The sequence below is a fragment of the Condylura cristata genome, unplaced genomic scaffold, assembly GCF_000260355.1.
Source record: "Condylura cristata isolate star-nosed mole 26May11 unplaced genomic scaffold, ConCri1.0 scaffold00039, whole genome shotgun sequence".
NCBI classification, from domain to species: domain Eukaryota; kingdom Metazoa; phylum Chordata; class Mammalia; order Eulipotyphla; family Talpidae; genus Condylura; species Condylura cristata.
Genome location: NW_004567140.1, coordinates 3,140,391 through 3,165,468, shown reverse-complemented (window position 1 = coordinate 3,165,468; position 25,078 = coordinate 3,140,391). Strand labels below are relative to the sequence as shown.

The window sequence follows — 25,078 nt, the reverse complement described above, 5'->3', positions numbered from 1 at the left end:
GTTGTTTTCTACCGTTAAACATGCATGTTGCTGAAGTCCTCGGTAACATTTAATTGGTTCCTTTGGAATGCTTCCTTGGGCTTTTATATGTCTCTGTCTCTGCATGCGAACGTTTTGATATTTGCAGAATGTCTCTATCCTAGAGAAACTAAAAACAATATATCACCTAAATGCTGCAGTCTTAATATACTTTTCAAAAGCTTTAACTCACTGTGGATTGCGGATATAACCCACCACATCCACAATCTGTAACTACATTTAAGTGCATACAGCATTCCTCCATAAGGTCATGCGTTAAAAATTGCATTTGAGGAACATATGGAGTAAATATGTGTCCTCTCTTTACTAACCTTAAATGATAAGCCTTAGGAAACTGTTATTTGTCAGTGCTATAAAGCAGATTGTTGCCCAGTGGTTTCAATTATCATCAAAGGGTTCTTCACAGGCAGTAATAGTCACATCAAAACCTGAAATGTATTATTCAGGCTCTGCACTGAAGTCTTCACAGTGATTACGTTCCTTTCAACAGAATGCATTTTATGCTGACTTCTCACATTCCTTTTCATCTTTTTATTATTTCCCTAGAATGGCCACCAAGTTAATACGGCTAGTTAATGACAAGAAAAGATATGAGCGGGTTGGTGGCGGCCCCAAGCGGCTGGGACGAGACCTGGAAATGGAAGAAATGATCGAGCAACTCCAAGAGAAAGTTCATGAGCTTGAAAGACAAAATGAAGCCCTCAAAAACAGGCTGATTTCAGCCAAACAGCAACTTCAAATCCAGGGTCACAGGCAAACACCATACAATTATGTGCAACCTCGTATTAACACTGGGCGGCGAAAAACAAGTGAAAATGCAGGCTCACAGGAAGGCCCCAGAAAAGGTAAACCTTACACTGAAACCTGACATCTTACATCAACGCGAGAATCTTGGTAGGTCGTGTGGTAGACACACCCAGACTTTCTTCTGTTCGTGTTTTTCAAAAGTTTTTGGAGAGAGAAAAGTAGATTTTTTACTGGCTTTGTTATAAACTCATATAATAACATGAAGATTGTTTAGTTAAGAGTAACCACATCAAACTCAATTCTGTTTAGGAAAATACATCCTTAACAATAGGTGAAACTGTACAAATTTTCTTTGAGTTGGTTTTCTATATGAAAAATGGTAATTGCATTGACTCAGGAAACTTAGAAAATCTGCTGGTTTGCTGATATACGCTCACACTTAAATTGTTTGTCCAGAGAGCCTTAATCAAATTTACAAAGTTGTTTAAATTGTTCTCACACGTCCAGGCAGCATACAGGGGAATGGACACATCGCCAGGCCCTTTAAAAGTTAACTTCTTGCCTCGACTTACTGGATGTTGATCTTGGGCAAGTCCTCTAATGATTCTGACCTTCAGTTTTCTTTGCATGTAAAGTGAAAAGATTGAAGCAAGTGGCATAAAGATGTCTCCTGTCTCCAAAAATGCTTATTTTGAAAAGGAGTCACCTGAAACCAAACAGATTAAAAAGCAGTTTGGTTTCCTAGATAAGAAAGTATAGAAAGAAGCTAAATATTTGTAATAAAGATTCCCGAGTGTTTCCAGCCATCTGTCACCTTTACTTTATGATGAAAAGTCAGTAACTATTTTCAGTAACATTTTTAAAATTTCAGCTCCTGGGGAGGAAATGGAAACTTAGCTCTAATGACCTTTGTTTGAAATATGCTTCACATAAAAACCAAAAATTTTAGGAACCTAAAAATCTGTAAAAGTTTCGATTCATTGAGGAAGAAAAAAACTCCATATGAATAGAAAGGGAGAAGATTTTGTTCGTTTTTTTTCTCCAAGCCAAAATGTTAGTATTATCTGATCCCAAGACACTTGTTTCAAAGTCAGTAAGGCCTTCTCAGGCAGGAGGCAGCGCAGTGTGAAAGACTCTGGCTCCTTGTAGCTGTGCGTGATGGGCTGTGGACTCTGAGTAGAGCCAGTCGTCGTGATGAATTATAAACCAGCACGTACTTTCTGCCAGTACTTGACTTTTTACATGGAAGAGAGCGTGATCTTCCCAGTCTGAGAAATGGAGCGATAACTGAGAAAGATCAGGAGATGGTAGCGCCAGGGTAACCTACTTCAGCTTTCATTTTAGAGTCACTTGTTCTCTCTTGCCCCAAGTTTTGTCATCTGTGACTCTGAGTAAGATGATTTCTAAGGTCTGCAAGCTTTTTTATATTAAATAAAAATTGCGCCCAAATTTTAGATTAAAATGGCAAACTAACCTAGTGCTGTGTGTCACTGTTTGAATAAAAGATTTGCTGGAATTTTCTCCCATGGAGGCAAAAAAACCCAGCAGTCTTTTTAAAATACAACTGTATAACCTCAGTCCTTTCTTCATGGGTTGCTACAGAGACCAAGATGGAGAGTCTGTGTAAGCACTAAGTAGAAGCGAATACTTTCCCAACCACTCTGAGTTAACAATGAACAGTATTAACACCAAGTAATCTTATAGATTCTTCTCTTGAGGCTGGGACTTAGACCAAACATGTCAGAAATACCTCGAACTGGGGTGGCTGAAAGAAAACCCCAAACCACCGCTGGTCCCATCAGCCATACCCCCAACTTGCTGTACAATTAGCATTCCTACTCTTAACGTTTCAGGATGAAGGCCGGGCGCACTGGCTTCGTGTACGCTCAGTGTGCTGTAGTCGCAAAGCTCACTGTGTTCTGCCTGACAAATCACCATGACATTAAAAAGTTTTAAGATCTATTTTAAATATAAATAGGATCTTTTAATTCCTCTAGATTTATGTAGACAAAGCTTAAAAATTAGTATTATTGCCCAGTAGTATAATTGGAAAATGTTATCACATTAAAGTGTTCTAATGAGTTAAGCAGAACCTTTTCTGTTCTTTAGTCTGGATTATAACAACAGATGTTGAAAGTTTTGAAAGTATCAAAGAGTAGTCCATTATTGTAATTAAAAGTCTCATTTATGGAAAGTAAACTTTTTATGAAGACAAAATTTCTGCACCTGCATAAAAATCTAAATTTTCTGTTATATTTGTGTCTACCCTAAAGTCTAATAATGCAATTGTTCTGTAAATGTCAAGTCGCTCATATAAGTAAAGATATATCTGATTTTTAGCATTGAGACTAGGCTTGTAAAATTTCATGTAACTATTTTATAAGAAAAATTTTACCTTAAGAGTGACACAAAAACGTCTTATTTAAAGAAATATTTTCGATACTCCCTCCTCAAATTACCTGTGTTTAAATGTGGGTTTTCTTATTGGGGTGAAATAAACCAAAGAGCAAGAAACCTGGTTGGCCTCCCTCGTGGCGCAGCGGGTTACAGCACAGCACTATGAAGCTAAAGCTGCTGCAGCATGAGTTCGATCCCCGCCTGCCCCGGAGGTGACCACATGGTGTGGCAGACCTCTCCTGACCAGCCCGCTGCTCCCCTCAGCAGTGTACAGTCACCCTGTTCTTTTCCCCACTCTGTCTCTGGTGAACCCTCTCACTGCCCCTGCACCTCTGGCCTGTACCCCAGTTCTGTATGCATAAATCTTTTTTAAAAAAGAAAAAAATGCACAAAAATATGTAAAAATAAACCGTTATAAAATTTTTTTAGAAAATCTAAAAAAAATTTTTTTTAATTTTACATATATTGACAGTGTGAATGAGTGACACAAATGAGATAAGGCTCTAAAAGGAAGATTAGGGATGGGAATGATTAATTTAAAAATTAAATAATTGGCCCTCCCTGGTGGTGCATTGGGTTAAAGCACAGCACTTAGAAGCTAAAGCCACCTCAGCATGAGTTCGATCTCAGCCCCGGAGGGACCCACATGGCACGGCAGACCTCTCCTGACCCTCCCGCTGCTCCTCTCAGCAGTGGATCATGGATCTGCTGTTCTGTTCCCCACTTTGTCTCTGATGAATTCCTCTCACCCCCGCACCTCTGGCCTGTACCCCAGTTCTGTATGCATAAATAAATAAATCTTTTTTAAAACATTTAAGTTACCCCCCCCAATTCAAATTCTTGAAAGTTTTTCTCCCATATTTCATTTTATGTTGTAAAGTCCCAACGTAAAGATTTTGGTTCTGTCAGAAATTACTGCAGGAGTTCTAAGTCAAAGTTTTATCAGATCATGTCTAGGTAATTTGATTTCCATAATAAAGTCCTTAAACGGGCAGCACTCATGCCTGTGTTGTGTTTAGTGCCTTTGGGGCCTGGTATCTGACACCCCTCGGACGATGCATTTCTAATTCTTTAGCGCGTGTATCTCTTGGTACTTAATATGAAACCATATTCTATTATGAGTATATTTGTGATAGCTAATCAAGGGTCCTTCTTTTCTCACTTCACTTCTATAATCATATTTATTTACTTTTAGGTATTAGATTCCAAGATGTAGATGTAGCAGAAACTCTACAGCCCATGCTTGCAAAATACGGCAACAGTTTACTTGACGAAGCCAAAGGAGAAATAAGAAATTTGTAGGTATTCTTTACCGTGGCCATTTTAGAACTCTTTTTTTCTTCATCCTTCCCATTATTTTAAACAAAATTGGTTTATTTGTAAATAATTTGCTCCACTAAAATATAGCTGATTATGTGGGGTAAGAACAGATATTATATAACATGTTTTCAGGAAAATGACCCCTTTAGCCAACTGTACCAACTGAAGGATTTATAGAATTCTCCTCTTTATTGTGATTCCCCCCACCAGAGGCATAGCATGGAGCCCAGGGACTGAGGATAGTCTCTGTAGTCTTTAGAGGCAACATTTTCATCCTCAGAAAAATTACAGGTAATTTTTTTAAGGTCCCGAATTAGATACTTTTTGTGGTTTAAAAAAAAAAATTAGAGGGAGTGGCTTATAAGTTTGAAGTTATCAAATACATATGGATTTTAGATTTTGTTTCACTCAATTCTGCAGTACCACATTCTTCACCATACTATGGTTTCAGAAGTTACTTCTGCCACGTTTAGCTTACTTTTTCAGCTAATAAAAGCCGCATGGCTTCAGCGTCCATGAGTCACTCAACTGCAATGAGGTTCCTTCACCTGGAGGGCTAAAAAGGAACAATTCAGAACAAGGAAAAGAAAGCACAAGACTGCAGGTCATGCTTTAGATAGCTGCTTAAGAATGATGCAGGCTTCGGCTTTTTTCTGGTGAATAAATTCCAGTTGCAGTAATGATCAGCCTGTGAGAGAATTAACTGCAACACTAGATGTTGTTACCTGGTAACTGCCGAAATGGCAGGGCCCCTATCAGTTTATGAGGCTCCCTGCCCCAGGATGCAGCTGACATAACGGGGAACGTGCCAGAGTGTTGACGCTAGGGTTCGGCCACTTGCGGCTGGCTCCCTCAGGTGCGTGGGTGGGCAGAGATGCCAATGGGCCTGTGAGCGCACAAACGCGCAACAGCTGCTTGAGGGCTGCAATCAAGGAGCACACGTAGGTGACCAAAAAGGGCTGCCCTGGTGGTACAACAGTTACTATGCAGCACTGTGAAGCTGTCGGCAGTCACTGCAACACAGGTTCTATCCCCAGCCAGGGAGTGACCCACAGGGCGCAGCAGACCTCTCCTGTCTCCTGCTCCCCTTCGCAGTGGATTTCAGTGGATCTGCCAGTTCTGCTGCTCCCCACTCTGTCTCTGGTGAATCCTCCCACCTCTGGCCTGTACCCCAGTTCTGTGTACATAAATAAATAAATCTTTAAAAAAAAAACAAAAAACAGTGACCAACAAATAACTTAATTACACCCAGCGTGGTGTTCCGCCCGGCACATTATCTTGTGCAAAGCAGTATCGTGGCTTTTCCCACCTGCAGTTCCGAGTCACCACATAGGTGGTGTTTCACTCTGTGAGGAGGCACTTAAACTAAACTCTTTAACTCTTGCTTGCTGTAATGATGAACTCTTCTTTTAAACACAGTAACTTCCCTCAACCTAAAAATTCTTAACAAAGATTTTTTCTTCCAGAGAAAATGTGATTCAGTCACAGAGAGGCCAGATAGAAGAGCTAGAGCACTTGGCTGAGATCCTAAAAGCTCAGTTAAGGAGAAAAGAAAATGAAATTGAGTTATCTCTTCTTCAGCTTCGAGAACAACAGGCTACAGATCAAAGGTATGTTGAAACAGAAATACCACTTTGATAAGGTTAAAATTAGTGGGAAATACTTTATCATATGCCATAGAAGGATAAATCTTGCCTGCAGGAAAATCATGTTTTTGCTTGACATTCTACATCTCGGCCAGTCTCGGCCTGTCCATTGCTGTCATTGCTGCTCTCAGCAGTTCTCACGTGAAGGCAGCCTACCTACCTACCCGGCCGCATCTCGTTTACCTCGCTAATGTGTCTCATTTACCAGGACGCTATTTCATGCCATTTGATAGTACCAACTTAGAGAAATATACGGCAAAGACTCAGCTGTGGCCATACTTTATGCCAAGTAGTCCAGCCTCCTCTAAGGGTTTTCACCCTGAAAAGGTAGCAGAACCTACGCTTAGCGGAATAAGTCAGAAAGAAAAGGAAAAATACTGGATGGTGTCACTCATAGCAGGAGCATAAAGGACCAGGGGGAATAATAATAATGAACAGCTATGTACCAGAGACATTTTATGGGGGTGGGGTGGGGGTGGGATCCAAAATGGGGGGTGGCGGAGTGCACTGGACTGTGGTGATGGCACACGGGGGATTTGGTGACGGGAAGCCCACGGGGATGACAACTGAGATGGGAAAAGGCACAAAATGATGTAAAAATGAACTATTATAATAAAATTTTAAAATAGTAAAAATTTTTTAAAAGGCAGCAGTTCCTGTCATATAGTGCCAGCTTTGTGTCCCAGAGATGCTGCCTCTCCTGACTCTCAGTATTCAAAATTCAGAAGCTTTGCATTCTCAGATTCTCGTGACCACAGCAGTGCTCCTTAACAGTTAGTCTCCGTGTCCATCTTCGTTCTTTTTTTTTCTTTTTATTTGTGCATACAGTACAGGCCAGAGGCTCAGGGGCGGCAAGAGGCTTCACCAGAGACAGAGTGGGGAGCACAACAGGCAGATCGACGAAGCACACTGCTGAGGGGAGCAGCGGGCGGGTCAGGAGAGGTCTGCCGCGCCATGTGGTCACCTCCGGGGCGGGCGGGAATCAAACTCATGCGGAAGCGACTTTAGCTTCTCAGTGCAGTGCTTTAACTCACTGCGCCACCAGGGAGGGCCCCCATCTTCGCTCTTAACGTGCTGTAATGGCATGTACATCTTCTAGCCCATCGTCCTCTGTCATTTTGTCCCTGTTATCTTTATTTTTTGCTTCCAGCAAGACCTTCTCTTTCCACCACATTTTCTTGAGTTGTGCTCTTCCCTTTATGACTTTTTACCAGCCGCTGCTAGCATGTAGTAATCAGCTTATATACAAGCGTCCCTCAAGTTGTGTACCACAATTTGCTTGCATTGGAAGACAGCTGAGGTGTGCACTAGCGTGTGGTTGTTGTATCTCTTCTGGCTCTTATTTCTCCCATTGGTTTTTTGAAAACCAAACTTCAAGCCTCTATTTGTTTTTCCCCCTTTCCAGCTTGTGTGATATCTCACTTATGTGGCTAGATTCTTACCTCAAAAAAACCTAATGTGATTTTTCTAGTTGTTCACTTCAGTTTCAGAATAATTCTCCATTAGCAAACTAACCTTACATGGGGAATTTGAAAAGCTAAGAAAAATATGCATGATACGAGACTTGTTTTCAAAAAATAAATTAGACTAAGAGTATATGAAAAGCTTTATATTTCAGAGGTTTATAAGATTAGTATTACATGTGATAATTTCTGTTCCTAAAAAGTTATGTCTGAAATTAAATTATGCAGTGAAATCCTATATGTTTTGTGACATTTATATACCCCTCTAAGTGCAGGGCAGAAGAAACATAAATATTATTGAGAGTTCTATTTATATTCAGAGATGTAATTTTGAAGCCTGTTTTTTAAAGCAGCATAAATACCCAGGAGTTACCATGTTCCCAAAGGAAGAACTGATTTAGACGTAGACGTCTAGCTTGGCTGAGAAGTGGCTCCTTCCCTGCTGAAGGAGCCGGTGCCAGCGCTGAGCGCAGTGATCTGCCCCATCCGCCGTGCGTTCGATATTATCTGACTATAAACACGCTGCAGTAGGCTGAGCCCGAGTCTGAAAACCATCCCTGCCAGCCTTACTCGGCTCTGAGTTATCAGAGGCCACTTTCGCTTTTACATTTCTGAAGGTCTCCAAACATGTAAGCTTGGGAGACAAGACTGGATGTCCAGTCTTCCAAAGGGACAGTGTCGTCTGGGAACTAGAGAGTTCATTCAAAGAGACCCCAGCATTCTGCGATCCTACAGTGGGAAACAGCAGCAGTGCTAGCGTGGTAGATGCTCCTTTTTTACTATAAATATGGCCGACGAGAGACATCACCATGCAAACGTGGAAGCGTCTACTTACCTTATAAAACTAAATTAGCGCCCTCTCGAGGGGCTTTATCATTCACTCCAGAGCAGTCTTTTTTCGGTCATGAAGAACTAGAAGTAGAGACAAGCTAAGTCTGACTGGTCACAGAACCTTTATTGCAAAAGTCAAGAAAATAAACCGTCTTGTACCCCACTTCCCAGTTTATAACACTGGAAAAGACATATTCTTTGCTTACGGGAAGGGTACCTGGATTAAATAGTATTGTGTCTTGAAACAGAGCTGTTGAAAAATGAAGAAATGACTTCAAATAAGGACCTTCAAGGGTTTTTTTCTTGTATGTTTACACACAGCTCAAGATTTTATGTGTAACAGCAATTTTTTTGAGACTAATGGAAAACTGTTGAGAAAAATGTTGGGAGAATATAAAACTCGGTATAATTTACTGTAGAGAAAAATCACAAAATGGAAAACATATTTAAACATCTTTCACGGATACATTATTTCAGATTTGAAATTCTAGAAGTCTGATCTGGATGTTGGGCTCCTTGTTCTCAAACATGAACTTAACGTAGTTGTAATCTTCAGAGTGCGGTGCTTGATATTTATGGCAAAGAGCCTTTTCATAGAATATTACAGAAACTCTTCATAGTATGTGTTTAATAGACCAGTTTGGTTTGGCATCAGCTTGACATAAACTTTTGGTTATCCAAAGCCCTTAATTGCTTTGAAGTAAAAGCCCATTGCTGCTCTTTTTTATTAAAATCATGTTTTTTCCTGTTATTGTGGTCTATTTTGGAAGACTGAGTTGTGATTTTTGCATATGTTCTACATAATGCCTCATTAGCAAAAAATCTTGTATCATTTACAAGTAGCCTGAATGTCTGTGTTGTTTTGAACAAAAATCCATATTAAAATTTAAACAATATAAAAATGCACATTTTCTGCTTATTAAAAAGGCCGTCTTAAATTAAATGCAAAGCCGTAACCAGTGAACACATGTACATGAACATTAAAATCAGAATGATTTTACCTTTTATTGACTTTTTCAACTCCAAAAATATTTAGACTCTTACCAAATGTGTAACTAGTTTGTACTGTTGTTTTTTTTTTTTAAGTAAATGTTAGGGTGTTTACCTTTTTAATTAAAAATCATGTTAAGTGCCATCATGTCCCGTGGAGGCAAGTTCACGCATAAATCTTACAAAATCTGTCTTACGCTCTTCTCCTTGATTGACAGAAGACTGTCAAGTCTTCAAACCGAGCGGTCCCCACACAAGCCCGCCGGTGAGAAGCAGCCACTTCAGGGGCTTCTGCGGCTGTGCACAGACTCAGGGGTGCTCCCTTGCACTCTGAGGTCCTTTGCCAGTTTTTCCTTCAAGAAATTGCAAACCTCCAGAAAGGTGATGATCCTGCAGAGTGAACGCTTCCCTGCCTGTACCCCCCCCCTTGTATATTTGAGGTGAAGAGAGCCTCTTCTGTATGCGGCACCCAGCCCATGAGCCCCTCTCTCCCTCCGGACCCTCCCCTCTGCCACACCCCGCCACCAGAGACAGAGACGTGCAGACGGCAAGGGCACCCTTGCCCACAGAAGGAGATCAAGGGCTCGATGGAGAATTTGAGACTTCTGGCATGTGTTACTCCCCCTTCTAAGACCCTGGGGCCCTCTGGGGACACGGCCACCCGCCCACTGAGCCACACATTCGGGACACTTGACAGCGGACAGTGGCGGCGCCGTCCGGTTCGCCCTCCGAGCTCATGTTTCCCAGCAGACCCATCAGTTCTCGCTGCTGGTTTTTAATAGCTGTTTTGTTTGGGCTTGTTTTCTTGTGATGTATTTGCCGTCAAAGGTGGTGTATGTGACTGTTAGCTCTCTCTGGGCTCCTTTATCCCTCTGTTCAAGAGTGGCTCCCCCAGTCTTTCCCAAGCCACTGACAGTGGTTTGCAAAGGGCCCTCGGCTCCTATTTGTGTGATTGCCCATCCCCGGATTTCAAGGACATATCTGGCTCTTGGAACGCTTTCTGGGGCCAGGGATAAACCAGCCAGACATTATCACAGCAAGGGAGGTGACACCTGTCACTTCTTGTTTTCATGTCACCAAGCTCCTACTGCGGTTTTAAGTCTCTTAGACTTTGTCCGGTGAAAACTTTCACATTCGAAAAACCATTTCTGTTATCCCTGTTTTTTTTTTTTAATTATTAATATTAAGTAAGCTTTTTCTTTCATAGAACGCAATGTGTTTCCCAGCAGTTTACATAAGCCACATTGTCCCAGTAACGATGAGCGTATCAGTGCGCACACGTGAGTGGTGGGAAAGTTCAAAGGTAGGAAGTCGTTGGAGGGAAAAAGTAACTGAAAAGACTGGGAAGAACTTATCTCTTAGAATTGGATTTAAGTATTAACTCCCGCACCTGAGGACGTGGCCAAATTCTTTAAGATGAAGAGTTTGAAATGACTAACTCCCTACTTAAGTAATAGCTGCTCGGATCCCTAGAAACCTGTGTTTCTGTAAGATTTTGACTTCTAAAGAAGCTGTATTTATTCATGAAATCAATTTGTCCTTTTTTTTTTTCATCAAAGGCCTTTGTCATACCAATCATTGCATCTGATGGTTGTGAAATAATTCCATTACTGCACTGATTTGGTATAATTATATCAAAAAATAAAAACAGTGCAAAACTTTGAAGTTCGCTTTCGCAGCTTAGTTGCTAATAAATCTGTGTTTCCCAGGTGGGCCTTATTGAAGTATTGTGTCTAATTCTCAGATTCTCATAACTCGTAGGGATCCATTAAAACTGGATCCTCAAAGTGGTCCCCAGAAGATGAGCCTAGAAAAGAGTTGAACTGCCCCCCACTCGTTGAAGTGAGTGAGGGTAGGAAAACATTCCGTTCTGATTTATAGTTTGACCCAAAACACTACAAGATATGATCCAGAGTCAAATAAACATATACTAACAAATTGTTTTCCTTGATGCACTCTTAAATCAGGGAGCGGTATTTTTAGCTATGAACTCATTTGGCAGTTTTGAGCAAAACCAATACCTTTCTCAGTGATTTTAGTGACATTCCAGTTAATTTATTAGCGTCTCTCTGTAATCTGATCAGAAGTGCTACCTTTCCAGCGATTGTCATCTCTGTATCCCAGTAAAGAGCTGTGAATGACTGGTTTCTTCCAACCGTACTCTTTAAAAACATTCACTGCTCTTTAACAACAAAAGCCAAAGATTTGTCTTTAATTCTGAGTTTGTTTTCCATCTCATCCCCCAAATTCAGTCATCCCGATAAAGCTATTACTCAAAAAGAGCCTCATCATTCTACCTCATAAAAGTTTGCCTTAGCTACTTTCCAGAATTTCAGAACCTAGCTTCTGTGTTCTCAAGCCTTCTCGCCCTCTCTTCTAAATGCTGTTAGAACAGTTTGACTCGAAACTTAAGAGGTTTTTTGTTTTAGTGTTCATATTCCTTACTGAGAGTAAAGAATGAAATGTTTACGAGGGCTTGGGGGCAGGGAGGTGTGCTAAATGGGGAGCGATGGGTGAGAGCTGAGGGAGCCGTGTGCCTGGGAAATGAAGTATAAGAAGCTTTCACTGGAGCAGAGTTTTGCCTCTTAAGTTTTCTTATTAGACTATACATTACATAGCGCCACTGAAATTTTTTCCTTCCCCACTGTATCTGAGGTTTTAAGTTTCTGGATTTATTATGGCACCCAGTAGCAAGCTGGAGTCAAGTGTTTTCAAGACTTCCATTAGAAATTCCTTTTTCAGAGTTTATTGCTTGACTGTTTCAAATTATATGAGAGAAACTTGGCACACAGGTTGTTGAACTGAATTACTTTTTTTCAACATAAAATCTAATTTATTTCAGTTTGTTTTTAATCTAGGGATGAGCCAACAACTCTTCTCGTTGTTTTTAGAAGATTTGACCCTAATTGTAAATAGTATTTCTGTAAAAAAGAAAAAAAAAGAAAGAAAGCAGAGACCGTATTTTCCGATTTAATAGTTCACCGCTTTTTCAAAATCCTTGTTGAAAATTTTGAGAAATTAATTTCTACAAAGCCTGTAATTAGTATGCTTGATATGTTTGCACATCATCGCACCACGTAGCACCCAGCCTGCATGCCCTGGTACATGACTGGCAGAGCCCTGTGCTTTCATTGTTCTTCCTGTTAGGATGTCATCTCCACAGATGGGAAGTTCCGGTTCTAAGCAGGCCCGCGGGCGGGAGGACGCTCTGGGGAGGCCACTTAAATTTTGCTCATAAAATCAGCCCCATCTCTTTTCTGCAAAGGAAACCACCTGAAACTTCCTGCGCACACGTAAAGGTCTGGGACAGGCCACCGGATGGCGACTCTGGCTGTCTCTCGGCCCCGCCTTCCTGCTCACACCCATTGTCATGGTTCCCTGACGGCTCCTTCCCGCTTTCCTCTCTCACTCCCACCCTTCTTCTTTTACTATATTTCATCTTGCAAAAAAATGTTGAGTTGAGCTCAGGCTTGAGATGATGCTTCATTGTATACCTTTCTAAAGCCAGACCACATTCATCACATTTCGAGTGTAGCTTTTATGTACTTTATACCATGGTTCTTTGGAGCTTAACTGCAAGTCTTCCTTTGCCTCTCCATATCACCTCCAAGCATGTTCAGTCATAACAGACACTGCAATGTACAGGGCCCCTAAAATTGACCCGTAAAAATAATTAGTCAAGGGCCCTCCCTGGTGGTGCAGCGGGTTACAGCACAGCACTGAGAAGCTAAAGCAACTTCAGCATGAGTTCGATCCCCTCCCCGGAGGTGACCCACAGGGCACAGCAGACCTCTCCCGGCCCCCCTCACCCCCTCCGCTGCTCCCCTCAGCAGTGTACTGTGTCTATCTGCCTGTTCTGCTCCCCACTCTGTCTCTGGTGAAGCCTCTCACCACCTCTGGCACCTCTGGCCTGTACCCCAGTTCTGTATGCATAAATAAATCAATCTTTAAAAAAGGGCCCTCCCTGGTGGCGCAGCAGGTTAAAGCACAGCACTAAGAAGCTAAAGCCACTGCAGCATGAGTTCGATCCCCGCCTGCCCCGGAGGAGATCCACATGGCGTGGCAGACCTCTCCTGACCCGCCCGCTGCTCCCCTCAGCAGTGTACTTCGTCGATCTGCCTGCTCTGCTCCCCACTCTGTCTCTGGTGAATCCTCTCACCCTCCACATCTCTGGCCTGTACCCCAGTTCTGTATGAATAAATAAATAAATCTTAAAAAAAAAATTAGTCAGGACTTGCAAGTGTTGCATTGGGGAAATCAGCGGACTTTGTAGTGAACTGACTTTATTTGAAGTACCCCATTACCCTCGCTGTTTCTCAGTCCTGCTGATTTTGTATTTCTGCATATTTTGCTGGACATTATCCATATCATATATTAAGTCATTTTTCTTGGCAGTTCCTTCCTTTGCAAAGTTTCAACTGCAAAGAAGTTCAGGAAAGTAGTCAAGAAAATATTCTCCAGTTAAGCCACTAAAAGTTCCTGAAAGCTATCTAACTGGCCTTTGCCTGGCAAAGTAAATTCATAGTTTACTTTGACCCTGTGTGGCTAGTGGGTGATTGGAACTTAATTCTCTGAAATTATCATGAAGTAATAGTTATTATTCCAAGTGGCTGATATGCCCATACACATCTTCTTGAAAATGGTAACACATTTGAAAACACTAAAAATAGGCCCTCCCAGAAATGCACTGGACTATGGTGATGGCACATGGGTGATTTAGTGATGGGAAACCCAACTGAGATGGAAAAATACACAAAAATATGTAAAAATAAACTATTATAAAATTAAAAAATAGTAATAATGCTAAAAGAACACCCCCCCCCCGAAAATAAAAAAAATAAATAAAAAATAGACCCTCCCTGGTGGTGCAATGGGTTAGGACGCAGCACTGCAAGCCAGCAGCAGCCGCTTCAGTGCAAGTTTGATCCCCACCCAGAGGTGACCCACACGGCGAGGCAGACCTCTCCTCACCCTCCCGCTGCTCCCCTCAGCAGTGTGCTTCGTCAGTCTGCCTGTTCTGCTCCCTGCTCTGTCTCTGGTGAATCCTCACCACCCCTGCACCTCTGGCCTCTATACTCCAGTCCTGTAAGCATAAAAAAATAAATCTTTAAAAATAAATAAATAAAGTATCAGGGATACTGAAAATAGAAGAAATTACTAGAGCAGCAATCTGTCCTTCCATGTCAATAAATGTCACTTTGTTACGTGTTAAGTTCCAGGGGAGAAGACACAAATGATACTGGAGCTTCTAGATGTGAAACCATTTAAAGCATGGTTTTTCCTTCATACTGTTGTTAGTGAATAGATATAAGACTGAAGGGAACTGTGAGTGTTCTGTTGAATGTGTGCTCAGAACTACTAGATAAAATGTTTTAGACACGTAATTATTTTAACATTGTGTTAAAACTGCACCTTGGGCAAGGTCCAGGTTCTTGGACTTGTTTATCTTCTGTGTGAGGACAACTAACTGTCTGATGCCAAAATGCAATGAACTTTCAAATATCAAAGAGGAAAATTAAGTATTTCAAGTCCTCAGCTGGTTTACAGATGTGTGAGCTTTGTAGTCTATTTTCTGGTTCCAGTAGGGCATCGTGACAATCTTTCCAATATGTGCACACCAGATAAGTTTTAGAAGCAAATCTCGACTTTGCATTCTTACATAAATGTCTGAATTGAAAATTTTTGTATTTATTTTTCTTAAAATAGGAGGTCTAAAGCTGAGCTCTACAACTTAAAAAATATTTTTAGATGTAAAAATGTATCAAATTAAGGAACATTCTCTGTCAGGAAAATAAATGCCTTTTGAAAACAGGTATTCATTTAGATCTCTGATTAACCTTTAACAAGATCTTCCTGTTAAATTCTACATTTGCTTTAATCTCACTGGGAAAAACACAAAATAGTATTGCCACAGATAGAGTTTCTATATACCCTGTGGACGGTAAATGATCTCTTACAGCTAAACGCACATCTGCAACATATTTAAATGCCATCTTTGGGCATTATTAGTATAAAATGCTAAGTCACTTCTTTTGGAAATATTTTGAAACGTTTCAACTCCAGGAGGAAACTCCAATAAATTGTAATCTTATGATACCATTTGTTTTGAGGGAGTGGTCGAAAGATGAGTGACTGTGTTGCATATTTTTCATCCAGGGAAGAGTAGTATAATAGTTCTTAAAAAAAAAAGTCTGAAGCTTGGTGGGAGAATGATGACTGTGCTTAAAGCTGACATGCTTCTGGACCTTCTCTCAGAGGCAAAATGATTTTAATGTGAAATGATTTTAAAGCTTTTTTATCATGCTTGTACAGGTGACTCAAATAGGAGTTTTCCTTCAAACTGAGAGTTCAAGAGTGGTGATTGGTTGGTTGTAAATAATTTAACCTCTGTGCAATAAACAAAAACCTTGGTGACTTATCTAGAAGTGTGTGAGCTTCTCCCACGTAGCATTCAATGAGAAATTGTCATTCTAGCATAGATGGTCTTCTTTTGCTTTGCACTTCTTCATCTCTCTTTTTCTTAAATACATCTTTGAAGGGCAAACATCCGGGACAATGTAGAAATGATTAAGCTTCATAAGCAGCTCGTCGAAAAAAGCAACGCTTTGTCGGTAATGGAAGGAAAGTTTATTCAGCTTCAAGAGGTACTGTGATCATTTATCTTCTGTGATAAGATATAGATACAGAACTTCAGAAATTGTGTTCACGGGTTTTGTATTTCTAAAGTAAAAGTAAAAATTACACTAAAAAGTAATTTTTCAACTGTTCTTTTTACTCTCAAGTATGTGTAATTTCATTTCATAGATTGCTTTTTAATAACTCAATAACTAAAGAAATAACCAGCTGCTTAGACTTTTTAGAAATAGCTGTGTCATCTTTAAATAATAACAGATTTATCATATATCATCTCATGCCAGGAAAATTTATTTTTAACTCCTTTTATAAAGTGAATTTGTTATGAGCACACGGCACTGAGGTTTAGATGTATTTGCATAGGTCTTCAGTTCTGAGTACTTATGAAATATCTAAGATAGATCAAAGTCATAATTACATTTTGTTAAATCTTTCTTTGATGTGGTGTTTGGTTTGGTTTTATCACTACCATTATCAGAAAATATGTCCATCATGTCAACTACCGTATTTATTTTAAATCTCAGCCATTCAAACCAACGATCCTTGGGACTCTTCCGCCCCGTGGCTGTTTTAATAAAGAGGAAGACTGCACAGGAATGAGCCGTCAGAGGCCTCCTATTTATTGGCACTGCATAATTAACATAGGTTCTGGAACTAATGAACTCCAAAACATTCCAGATGAGCAGAATTTATTTTAAGCAGTACTTTCTTTGAAGTACTGAGACAAAGCAATAAATTTGTACAAACCATAGGGTCATCTGAAGCCGAAATTCACTGTTGAGTTAGAGAAATATTTTTACACTATACTCTAGGTAGTGTTTTCTACCTGGCAGGAACCGTCCTTAACTGCCGCATAAACATCATCCGTGTAAATACACGCATTTAGAAAAGAGAGGAAGGCTAATTAGAGCCTGGGGAGGGTAGTGCTCTCTGCAGACAGAGAAGGGAGATTAAAGATACATGCAGTTGGAAGCCATGGCTGAAATGAGCAGTTAAGACAGGAATTAAAAAGTGATTTTGTGTTCTTTCATCACCCTCTCGATTTTTGTTTCCACTTAATAGTGACCCCAGGTATTTATTTAAATACCCCAATGACAAGTATCTTGCTGTCATGCAGGTATCACTTTGGGGGTTTGACATAGGGTCGGGATTTGAGAGATTCAGACTGAGGAATCCAACGAGGTGGGAGCCCAGAGAAAGCGGGTTAGAGTTAAATGTCATGTGGACTCCGAGATCAATAAAAAATTGGCCTCTAGTGGCCGAAGAGCCATTTTGCTTGTATTGAAGAAGAACTTCAATAGAACTTAGTTGATCTTAACTAGCAAATGAGGCATCACATAATGGTTTCTATGAAAAGACTTTAATGTAATGCCTTTAAAAAAAAAAGTATGCGGTGCTTCAGTATATAAAATGGAATTTAAAGCATATGCAGAAATATGCCATTTTAAAATGTAAGAAGAGTTTTTAATTATTTCACTGCACTGAATATCTTAACTTAATGACACTGAAATCAGAAGCCCCCCCCCCAGAGACGGGCTAATGGCTGGCGACAGCGCCCTTCAGCTTGAGTGTCTGTGGTCAGCACTGATTCAGTGCCCGTTCTAAGATAGCGTATCCGACCTCTGTAACCACAGCGAAAAGCAAACAAATAAATGGCTACAACGAATCTACTTAATGGCCATTCTCAACCACTCCAGGCCCAGGAGGAAGTAAAAAGAAGGACTAAGCCGTGCGCAGGCCGTGGCGCCCGCTGGAACGCCCGCCCGGTGCAGCGCACCTGCGAGGTCCCCTTGAGCGGGCGGCGGCTGCGGGCAGCCTGGCGCACAGTGCCTGAGAGCGGGATGTGCCCTCCAGGAAATTCACCTCCAGAACCCAATCCTCCAGAGCGGAATGCAAAACTAATTTGAGAACTCGTTTGTTTTTTAGAAGCAAAGAACTCTCAGAATTAGCCATGATGCCTTGATGGCAAATGGGGATGAGCTAAATATGCAACTCAAAGAACAGCGTCTGAAATGCTGCAGCCTGGAGAAGCAGTTGCATTCTGTGACCTTTTCTGAAAGAAGAATAGAAGAGGTAAGCGCCCACACAGTTCAGAGGTAAGCGCCCACACAGTTCAGTCATTGGCTGCATTAACACTTTCCCGGAACTGTTTAGAAAAACTTCATCGGGACATCGCAAATGTTACGTTTTAAAATCCTGAGCTTCACATGTGACCCCATGAGCAGGCATCCTAGAGTTGTTAAATACATTATGCACATGGTAAGTCAGTGCTTAAGAATGTTTGCAAATGTGCTAGAATCCACTATTTATGTAAAGGATTCCAAGTACTTGAAGAGAAGGAAAATTGAAACCCATGCTGCATTACCTGTTTGAATTTAACTTTCTCAGCCACAACCGTGTATGAGTCACTTGGAATACCCAGACCCTGTTAAAGGAACTTAACTGGTTCTGCGAGAACGTTCTCTTCTGCAATATCAACAATTTTGTGAAATTATCCAGTTGTGTGTTTTTTGGACGTTGTTTGAAAATCCGCTCGCCTATTATTGCTCCTTATGTCTCCAGCTAGTACAGGCCTTTTCATAGTATGTTAAATTTGTTCTGAAGGAGAATATAAGTGAAATAAAAGGGCTACATTGTGTTCTGGTCTTGGGGGACACTTCTTCATGTTGTACCTCATTCTAGCATCAGAAGAGATTTTTGAAAAGTGGCAATGAAGTGAAAGAGTGCTCTGACCCCTGGGAAAGAGTTGTAGCTGAAAAACACAGCGGCAAACTTAAACACTAGACATGAACATCGAGAGTTGCATTTTAGTCCGAAGGATGGCATTATTACGCCATCTTTATTTCTGATAATATTATTCACTGGGATAAGCCAGGGTATGTAACTTTATTCACTCAGTTCATTCGCTTGTAAGCTGTGCCCCTGGCTCCAAGTTAACAAGAACGTGTGTCTTCAGAACAAATACCGATCAGCACAATTTGTTTGAACCACGAAGCAAAAGAAAAGCTAATCCTTTTATTTTTGGTGGGCCAATTGGAATTTAATACAGAGTGAGTCTAATGATGGAATTCATCAGGGAGGAAAGTAGAAAATACGATGTTTCTCCAGACTTAACAGTGAGCGTTTACACATTCTTTATTGAGTTCTGGCACATGTTCCCATAATGCAGTGCATACGTTTCTACTTAATTAAAACAGAAATATTAATTTCATGTTTATTTAACAACTTGGAAAAAAATCAATGCTGAATTGAACACAGACAACATGAGGGTTCTAGTTGGCAGCTGCAGTTTGGAAATCAAGATTGCAATATGTTAGCCGCCTCCTCCTGTTTATCTGTTTGTTTACTCCCATGTGGTTATATATGATAATCCTCTCATGGGTCGTTTTCTTTTTATTTTAGCTGCAGGATAGAATTAATGATTTAGAAAAGGAACGGGAACTTTTAAAGGAGAACTATGACAAACTATATAACAGGTAAATAACAATTCCATGTATTAGCTCATTCTCTTGTTCGAGATCAATTTTCTCAAATCTTGGGACTCAGATACCTAACATTGACTTCAAAATGAGTAGTGGAGATAGCAAGAAACAACATACGTGTTATAAAAGAAAAAAATAAGCTTTTGAGGAACATTAATCCACTGACCTGGGCAGTTGTCCGTTACTGAGAAAACTGTATCAACTGCTGTCATCTACTGCATGCAAACTAAGCTTGCAGGCCCTGTGCAAACACTGATATGGCGCTCTAAGCGCCTCAGCACAGCCTTGAAATGTAGGCATTGTGAATGTCTGCCTTGCAGGCCGTGGAGACGGAAGAGGAGTAAGCATTGTGCCTACATTCCTGATGCTCCGCAGTAAAAGAACTTGTGTCAAACCTCTTGATGTCTCTCCAAGCTCGTGTTCCCTCCACTGGACTTCCCAACGAGTTACCTGAGAGGGATTCTTGGTGCAGTTGTCTCTGTTCCTTATAAAGGGAACAAGATAAATTTTAAAGAGCTGCTTCCATTTTGTTACTTAATCTGCCTCATAATTATGGTATTTTCGAAATTGATACCTTCTGGTAATATTGGAAACAAGCTACTGTTCCACGACTCAGTTTCGCTAAGTGCCACAGATATTTCTCTGTGTGGGGACCTGGGAGGAGAGCGTGCTTGTGTGTTTCCTTGTGATTCTGGTCCATGTAAATACAGGCTTGCATGAAAGCAGATTCAATACATGTTGAAATACGTATGTCAAAGTTCACACTCAACAGCTGCTCCTATTATCACTGAAATATCAAGCAGTAACCATCTGAACTAGAGATAAATCTTCAACTTTTTAACTGTATGTTTTATGACTTCATGTTTCAAGACTCTTTACATTTCGCCAATTAAACAAATTACTCCTGAAGCGGTTGGGGATGGGCTTTCCTCTTGGCCTCCTTGGAAGTCACCTCCATCGCGTGGCCCCCTTCCCGTCTGGCGTCGGCGGTGTTGCTCACTGCTGGTGTTGGGTATGTGTGCCCGGTGGCTCCGTGCACTAGGGTGCCACCGTGCGCCCTTACGCACTGCCTGGTGCTCCGCGCCGGAGGCGGCGGCAGGGGCCTTCACGGGCTCGCCACGGCCCCTCTTGCAGGCCGCTCCTGCCGGTCCTGGCTGTGGGCTGTCGCTCAGCAGCCCTCGTTCATTCTGCCTGAAGCAGCCCTTACGCTGCGGTCTTGCGCTTTCCCATCTCTGCAGAACAGTGCCTCAGCCTGTGTGGTGCGGCAGTTGAGTAGTTACGTGTTTGCCGGGGAGGGGGGACCGGCGTATAGATTCCGCAGCACCCTGTGGCAGTCACGTGATGTTATTTCCATATTTTGTAAATAAGGAAAGTGCGACTCAAAGACAATGAGACTTACACAGGATCGCAGGGCATTGCTGAGAGCCAGAGTTTTTACTCTATAACTTGATTTTTTTTCTTACCCTGTATTTCACTGCTTGCTGGGTTTAGCTGCCTTGGGAAACTGTGTGTATAAAAGACGTAAGCGTGGAGTCAGGAATTTTTTATTTATATCGATCTTCAGCCTCTTCTAATTTCAAAGAATTTCACACAGGCTGCAGAGAAGAGAGTCAGTACTTAATGGCCACTGTACCTTCCCCCAATTCGAGGACGGGCTGGACTTGCATTCTTAGAATAAAATACATTAAGCTTACTGGTAATAATGAGGAAATAGGATTTTTTAAAAGACATGCTTTTCTCACATTTGCTTTATCGTCATGAAAAAAATCTTTCCATATATGAAGATGATCTAACTCTGGCTTTGAAGGTTTTTTTTTTTAATATTTTATACTAGGCTCCATTCTTTTTTTTTTTTTTTACTGTCACATTTACAACAGGCTTCATTTTGCCATTTACACTTGAATTCTGTGTAAGTGTATGCAAGTTCAGTGTGGGTAGTGAGTGTCAAAACATTTAATGTCAAAAATATTAATGTCTCTTAAGCATAAAACACAGCAAGCGCACAAAACAGTGAATATTGTTAAACTACACAATTCTCCAATACAATTTTTTAACTAGTAATGTTTTCATTAAGTATAACTGGAGAAGTCCTACAAGAATCAGTATCATCCCTAGATTCCTCATAGCTCCGTGTCTCACAGCTCACTTCATCCTCATTGCCAACAACCAGAGCTCGTCAGAAACTGCATGTACTCCCTGTTTGGTTAGTCATAGTGATAGCATGTTTTGAAAAGGAGAGCATTTGTTTGTTATTCAAAATTGGCTCGTTTTCAGGAGAAAAATATGATTTGCAGATCGTGTTCTCATCTTCCTTTCTCAGATGAAATTTTGAATGTGTTTATTACTTGACATATGACATATTAGAGAATGTTCTGGTAAGATAAAACTCTCATGATAGTATTTGGTATGAGCCGTTTTTAATATGCTAAAACATGTTTGATGCAATGCCAAGAAATAAGTGTAACTTTAAGAAATGTTTATTAGAAATTCAGAATAAATACTTTGCAATCAAATCTGGAGAGAAATTCTAGATTATAGTATGGTAAAGTTGTGTCTCATCTTTGAAGTTAGTGTAATTTCAGGAGAATGTAGCTGATGCCTGCAGTGATGCTTCTGTTGTGATGACACGAGTCACCTGAAAGCTTATCAAGGTGCAGGCTGTACTCACCCCCCCCCAAAGCCCCCCAACTGCTCTCTGTCCATCGGCTCTCTCACCTCCCACCAGCCATCTGCTTCAGATTTAGTCAATCTGAGGTGCAGTTCCGAGAATCTGTTAAAAGTGATTTTCAGGTACTAACTGCCTGAGAGGGACTAATCTGTTGTCTACTTTTTTTAAAAATAAAAGCTTGGTTTTGTTTGTGAAGATCTTTACTACTTAAAGTAGTGGGTGAATCCAGTCTCTACAGCGTGATAATCATATCAGCTTCTCCTGTCAGGAGCCCTGCTAACCTCCTTAGTCTCTGCTGCTTCTGTAAAGTGAGCCTCTTCCCCTCCACCTCCATCATGAAAGTCCATATAGTCAGAGAAATACGGGCCTTCCTGCTGCCCAGAAGCCAGACTGAGTCCACTCGCTGCATCATTTTTCCTTCCGCAAGTAGAATATCCCAGTGTAAATGTGTATTTTAACTTTTGCTCAACCCCACAAAAAGTAGCCATGGGTTTCTTTGTGTGTGGGTCGATCTTACTCTCGCCTGCCTCGCACATAAGGGAACTTGGGAACACTGGAATTCTTCTGTAAGAAGGAAAACCTCAGGGTGCCGAAAAGTTCTTGTTGATCAAGGGCCTGTATTTAGAGAATGCTGACCCAGGCCTGCAGTGGACATGCCAGTGACCACAGGCACCGTGGGCGCCCGCTGCAGAAGGACATGATCACTTTCCTCACAAATTTGCACAAGAACCAACTGTGACACCCCCCTCATTTGTCTCTGTAGGCAGAAACATTTTCATGAATAAAAGGTTCTCAAAGACTGTTCTCTATGCAGATTTAATCATGTACACAGTCTTTACAAAGAAAATGGAGCCAGATGTGGTTCACCATTTATAGTCACACAGATGTCTCCAAGCATAGAGGAATACAGTAAATTCAAAAGGAATTCCTCATGAAACTCCAGCGGAATGTAATCCTAAATTTAGAGGAAAGATAGCAGTGGACTAAATTCAGATTGACTTATGCTGATTTACACTAGTATTTTGTGGGTTTGGAAAAACCAGGCTGCTAAATTGTTCTTAATTTAAACACATACAGCTTCTGATGTTTCTGCCAGATTAACTGTTGGTGATCTTTTTGCTGGTACAAAGGCTATTGGGACATTACTGTTTCTAATTTTTGGCGTCTGATAGAATGTACGCTTGTGCCTATTTCATCATGCTAATTTTTTTTTCCGGGTAGTACATGTTTTTAATAATGCAACACACACACATACTCACATACATGTGTGTGTATATGCGTGTATTTTTCAAAACATGTAGTTGACCAGATACACAAATTATGTGTATTCTTAAAATGTGAAGGAATAATCTTTAGTATTTAAAGTTCCTGTTTCATTTGGATTGAAGTTTAGGCCATTGATAAAATTTCCTTAAAATACTTTTTTTAGGGCTCCATATGTGAAGTGATAGAAGAAACAGATGTCCTGTTTAAGAGAAACTTCTAGAATTCCATTTATTTTTAAGGCCATGTTCTTTTTAATGCACTGAAAACAATATGCACCCTTGAAAAGCATGTCCTTTGGAATAAAACCTTGAGGCTACCTGGGAGTAAGATAAAGGCAATTTTCAGTAACGCTTCTCTTTTTCTTTTACTTTATCGTCGGTACAAAGCCAGATTTTTTTTAGAGTTGTGTTTCGTTTGCTGGGTTTAAGAGAAGTAAAAGGGTCAAAGCTGCTGATAATTATTCAGTCATATCAAGCCTCACAGATAATAGTTTGTGCTGCAATACAGATCAAGATCAGTGTTTCTGAAACCTGGCTGTCACCTGGGCAGCTTTACAAAAATATGAATTCCTGGGCCCCAGAAACTTCCCTTTTAAGTCTCCCTGCTCGTTCTTAGTGCGGCTGATACAGCACCAGGTTTAATTTAGGCCAGCACTGGGGAGCCCTTGGGCCCAACCAGCGCTTACTGTGAACTTTCGTGTGGATGGTTCTCTCCCTCTGTGCTGTGTCCTGATCCTTACTAGCTTTGAACAGTAGCTTAAGCTCCTGCACTTCTATTAGGAATGGTCATTCTCTCTCTCCATCCTGATCAGCATCTCCCGATTGGATTTATACCCCAGTCACATTAAAAATAAAATTTGCTTTGTCGCTTAGGACAAAAACTGCATTGTCGTTTGCTTCTTGATATCAGAATCTAGCTGCCAGCTCAGCCCGCTCCTGTCCGGTTGCCATTGTTTGGTGACCATGTTCTTGCCACAGCCTGTTGAAATGTTTCAAATTCTAGAATGAAAGATCAGGTGGCGGGTCCCTCTCTGTGTGAAGGCGGTTTAGATGTGGGAGAGAATGGCTTTGTCCGCCGCTGATTGCTGAGGTCTGAAACCGGATTCCTCTGGACCACGGACAGTATCTGAATTCCTGCAGTAGTCCCCCAAAAGCTGCACACTGCCAACTTCTCTGACTTTAGAGCTCTAAATTAAGGCCAGTTCCTTTGCTCATCCCACAAGCTCTTTCATGTTCCCTAACCGCAGCCTGAGCAAGGCGCCTCGGTTTCAACAGCAGCCGACCAGCATATGTTTACTTAATTCCTAAGACATGATGACAGTGGTCTCTATGCCACTAAAAGCTTTTCCCGGTATTATTTTCAGTCGAAGCCGATTTCCAAGCGCCCCTCGCGTGTCACGTGTGTTTTGCAGTGCCTTCAGCGAGGCCCACGAAGAGCAATGGAAGTTAAAGGAACAGCAGCTGAAAGTGCAGATTGCCCAACTGGAGACCGCCTTGAAGTCTGACTTAACAGACAAAACTGAAATCCTTGACCGAGTCAAAACCGAAAGAGGTACCTATGAAACGACTGCTGACCGCTTCATCTCGGACCTGTGTG

General features: G+C 41.1%; 1 protein-coding gene across 1 annotated transcript in view; it reads left to right on the top strand.

Annotated features, from left to right (window-relative positions):
• RPGRIP1L (RPGRIP1-like) overlaps window positions 1-25,078 on the top strand; it is an 88,195-nt gene that overhangs the window by 6,696 nt on the left and 56,421 nt on the right. Inside the window, exons 4-10 of the mRNA XM_012733220.1 lie at window positions 586-884; window positions 4,379-4,481; window positions 5,970-6,113; window positions 15,972-16,077; window positions 17,993-18,139; window positions 19,469-19,542; window positions 24,894-25,033. Coding sequence (XP_012588674.1) covers window positions 586-884; window positions 4,379-4,481; window positions 5,970-6,113; window positions 15,972-16,077; window positions 17,993-18,139; window positions 19,469-19,542; window positions 24,894-25,033 — 1,013 coding nt within the window. The remainder of the gene's footprint in view (window positions 1-585; window positions 885-4,378; window positions 4,482-5,969; window positions 6,114-15,971; window positions 16,078-17,992; window positions 18,140-19,468; window positions 19,543-24,893; window positions 25,034-25,078) is intronic.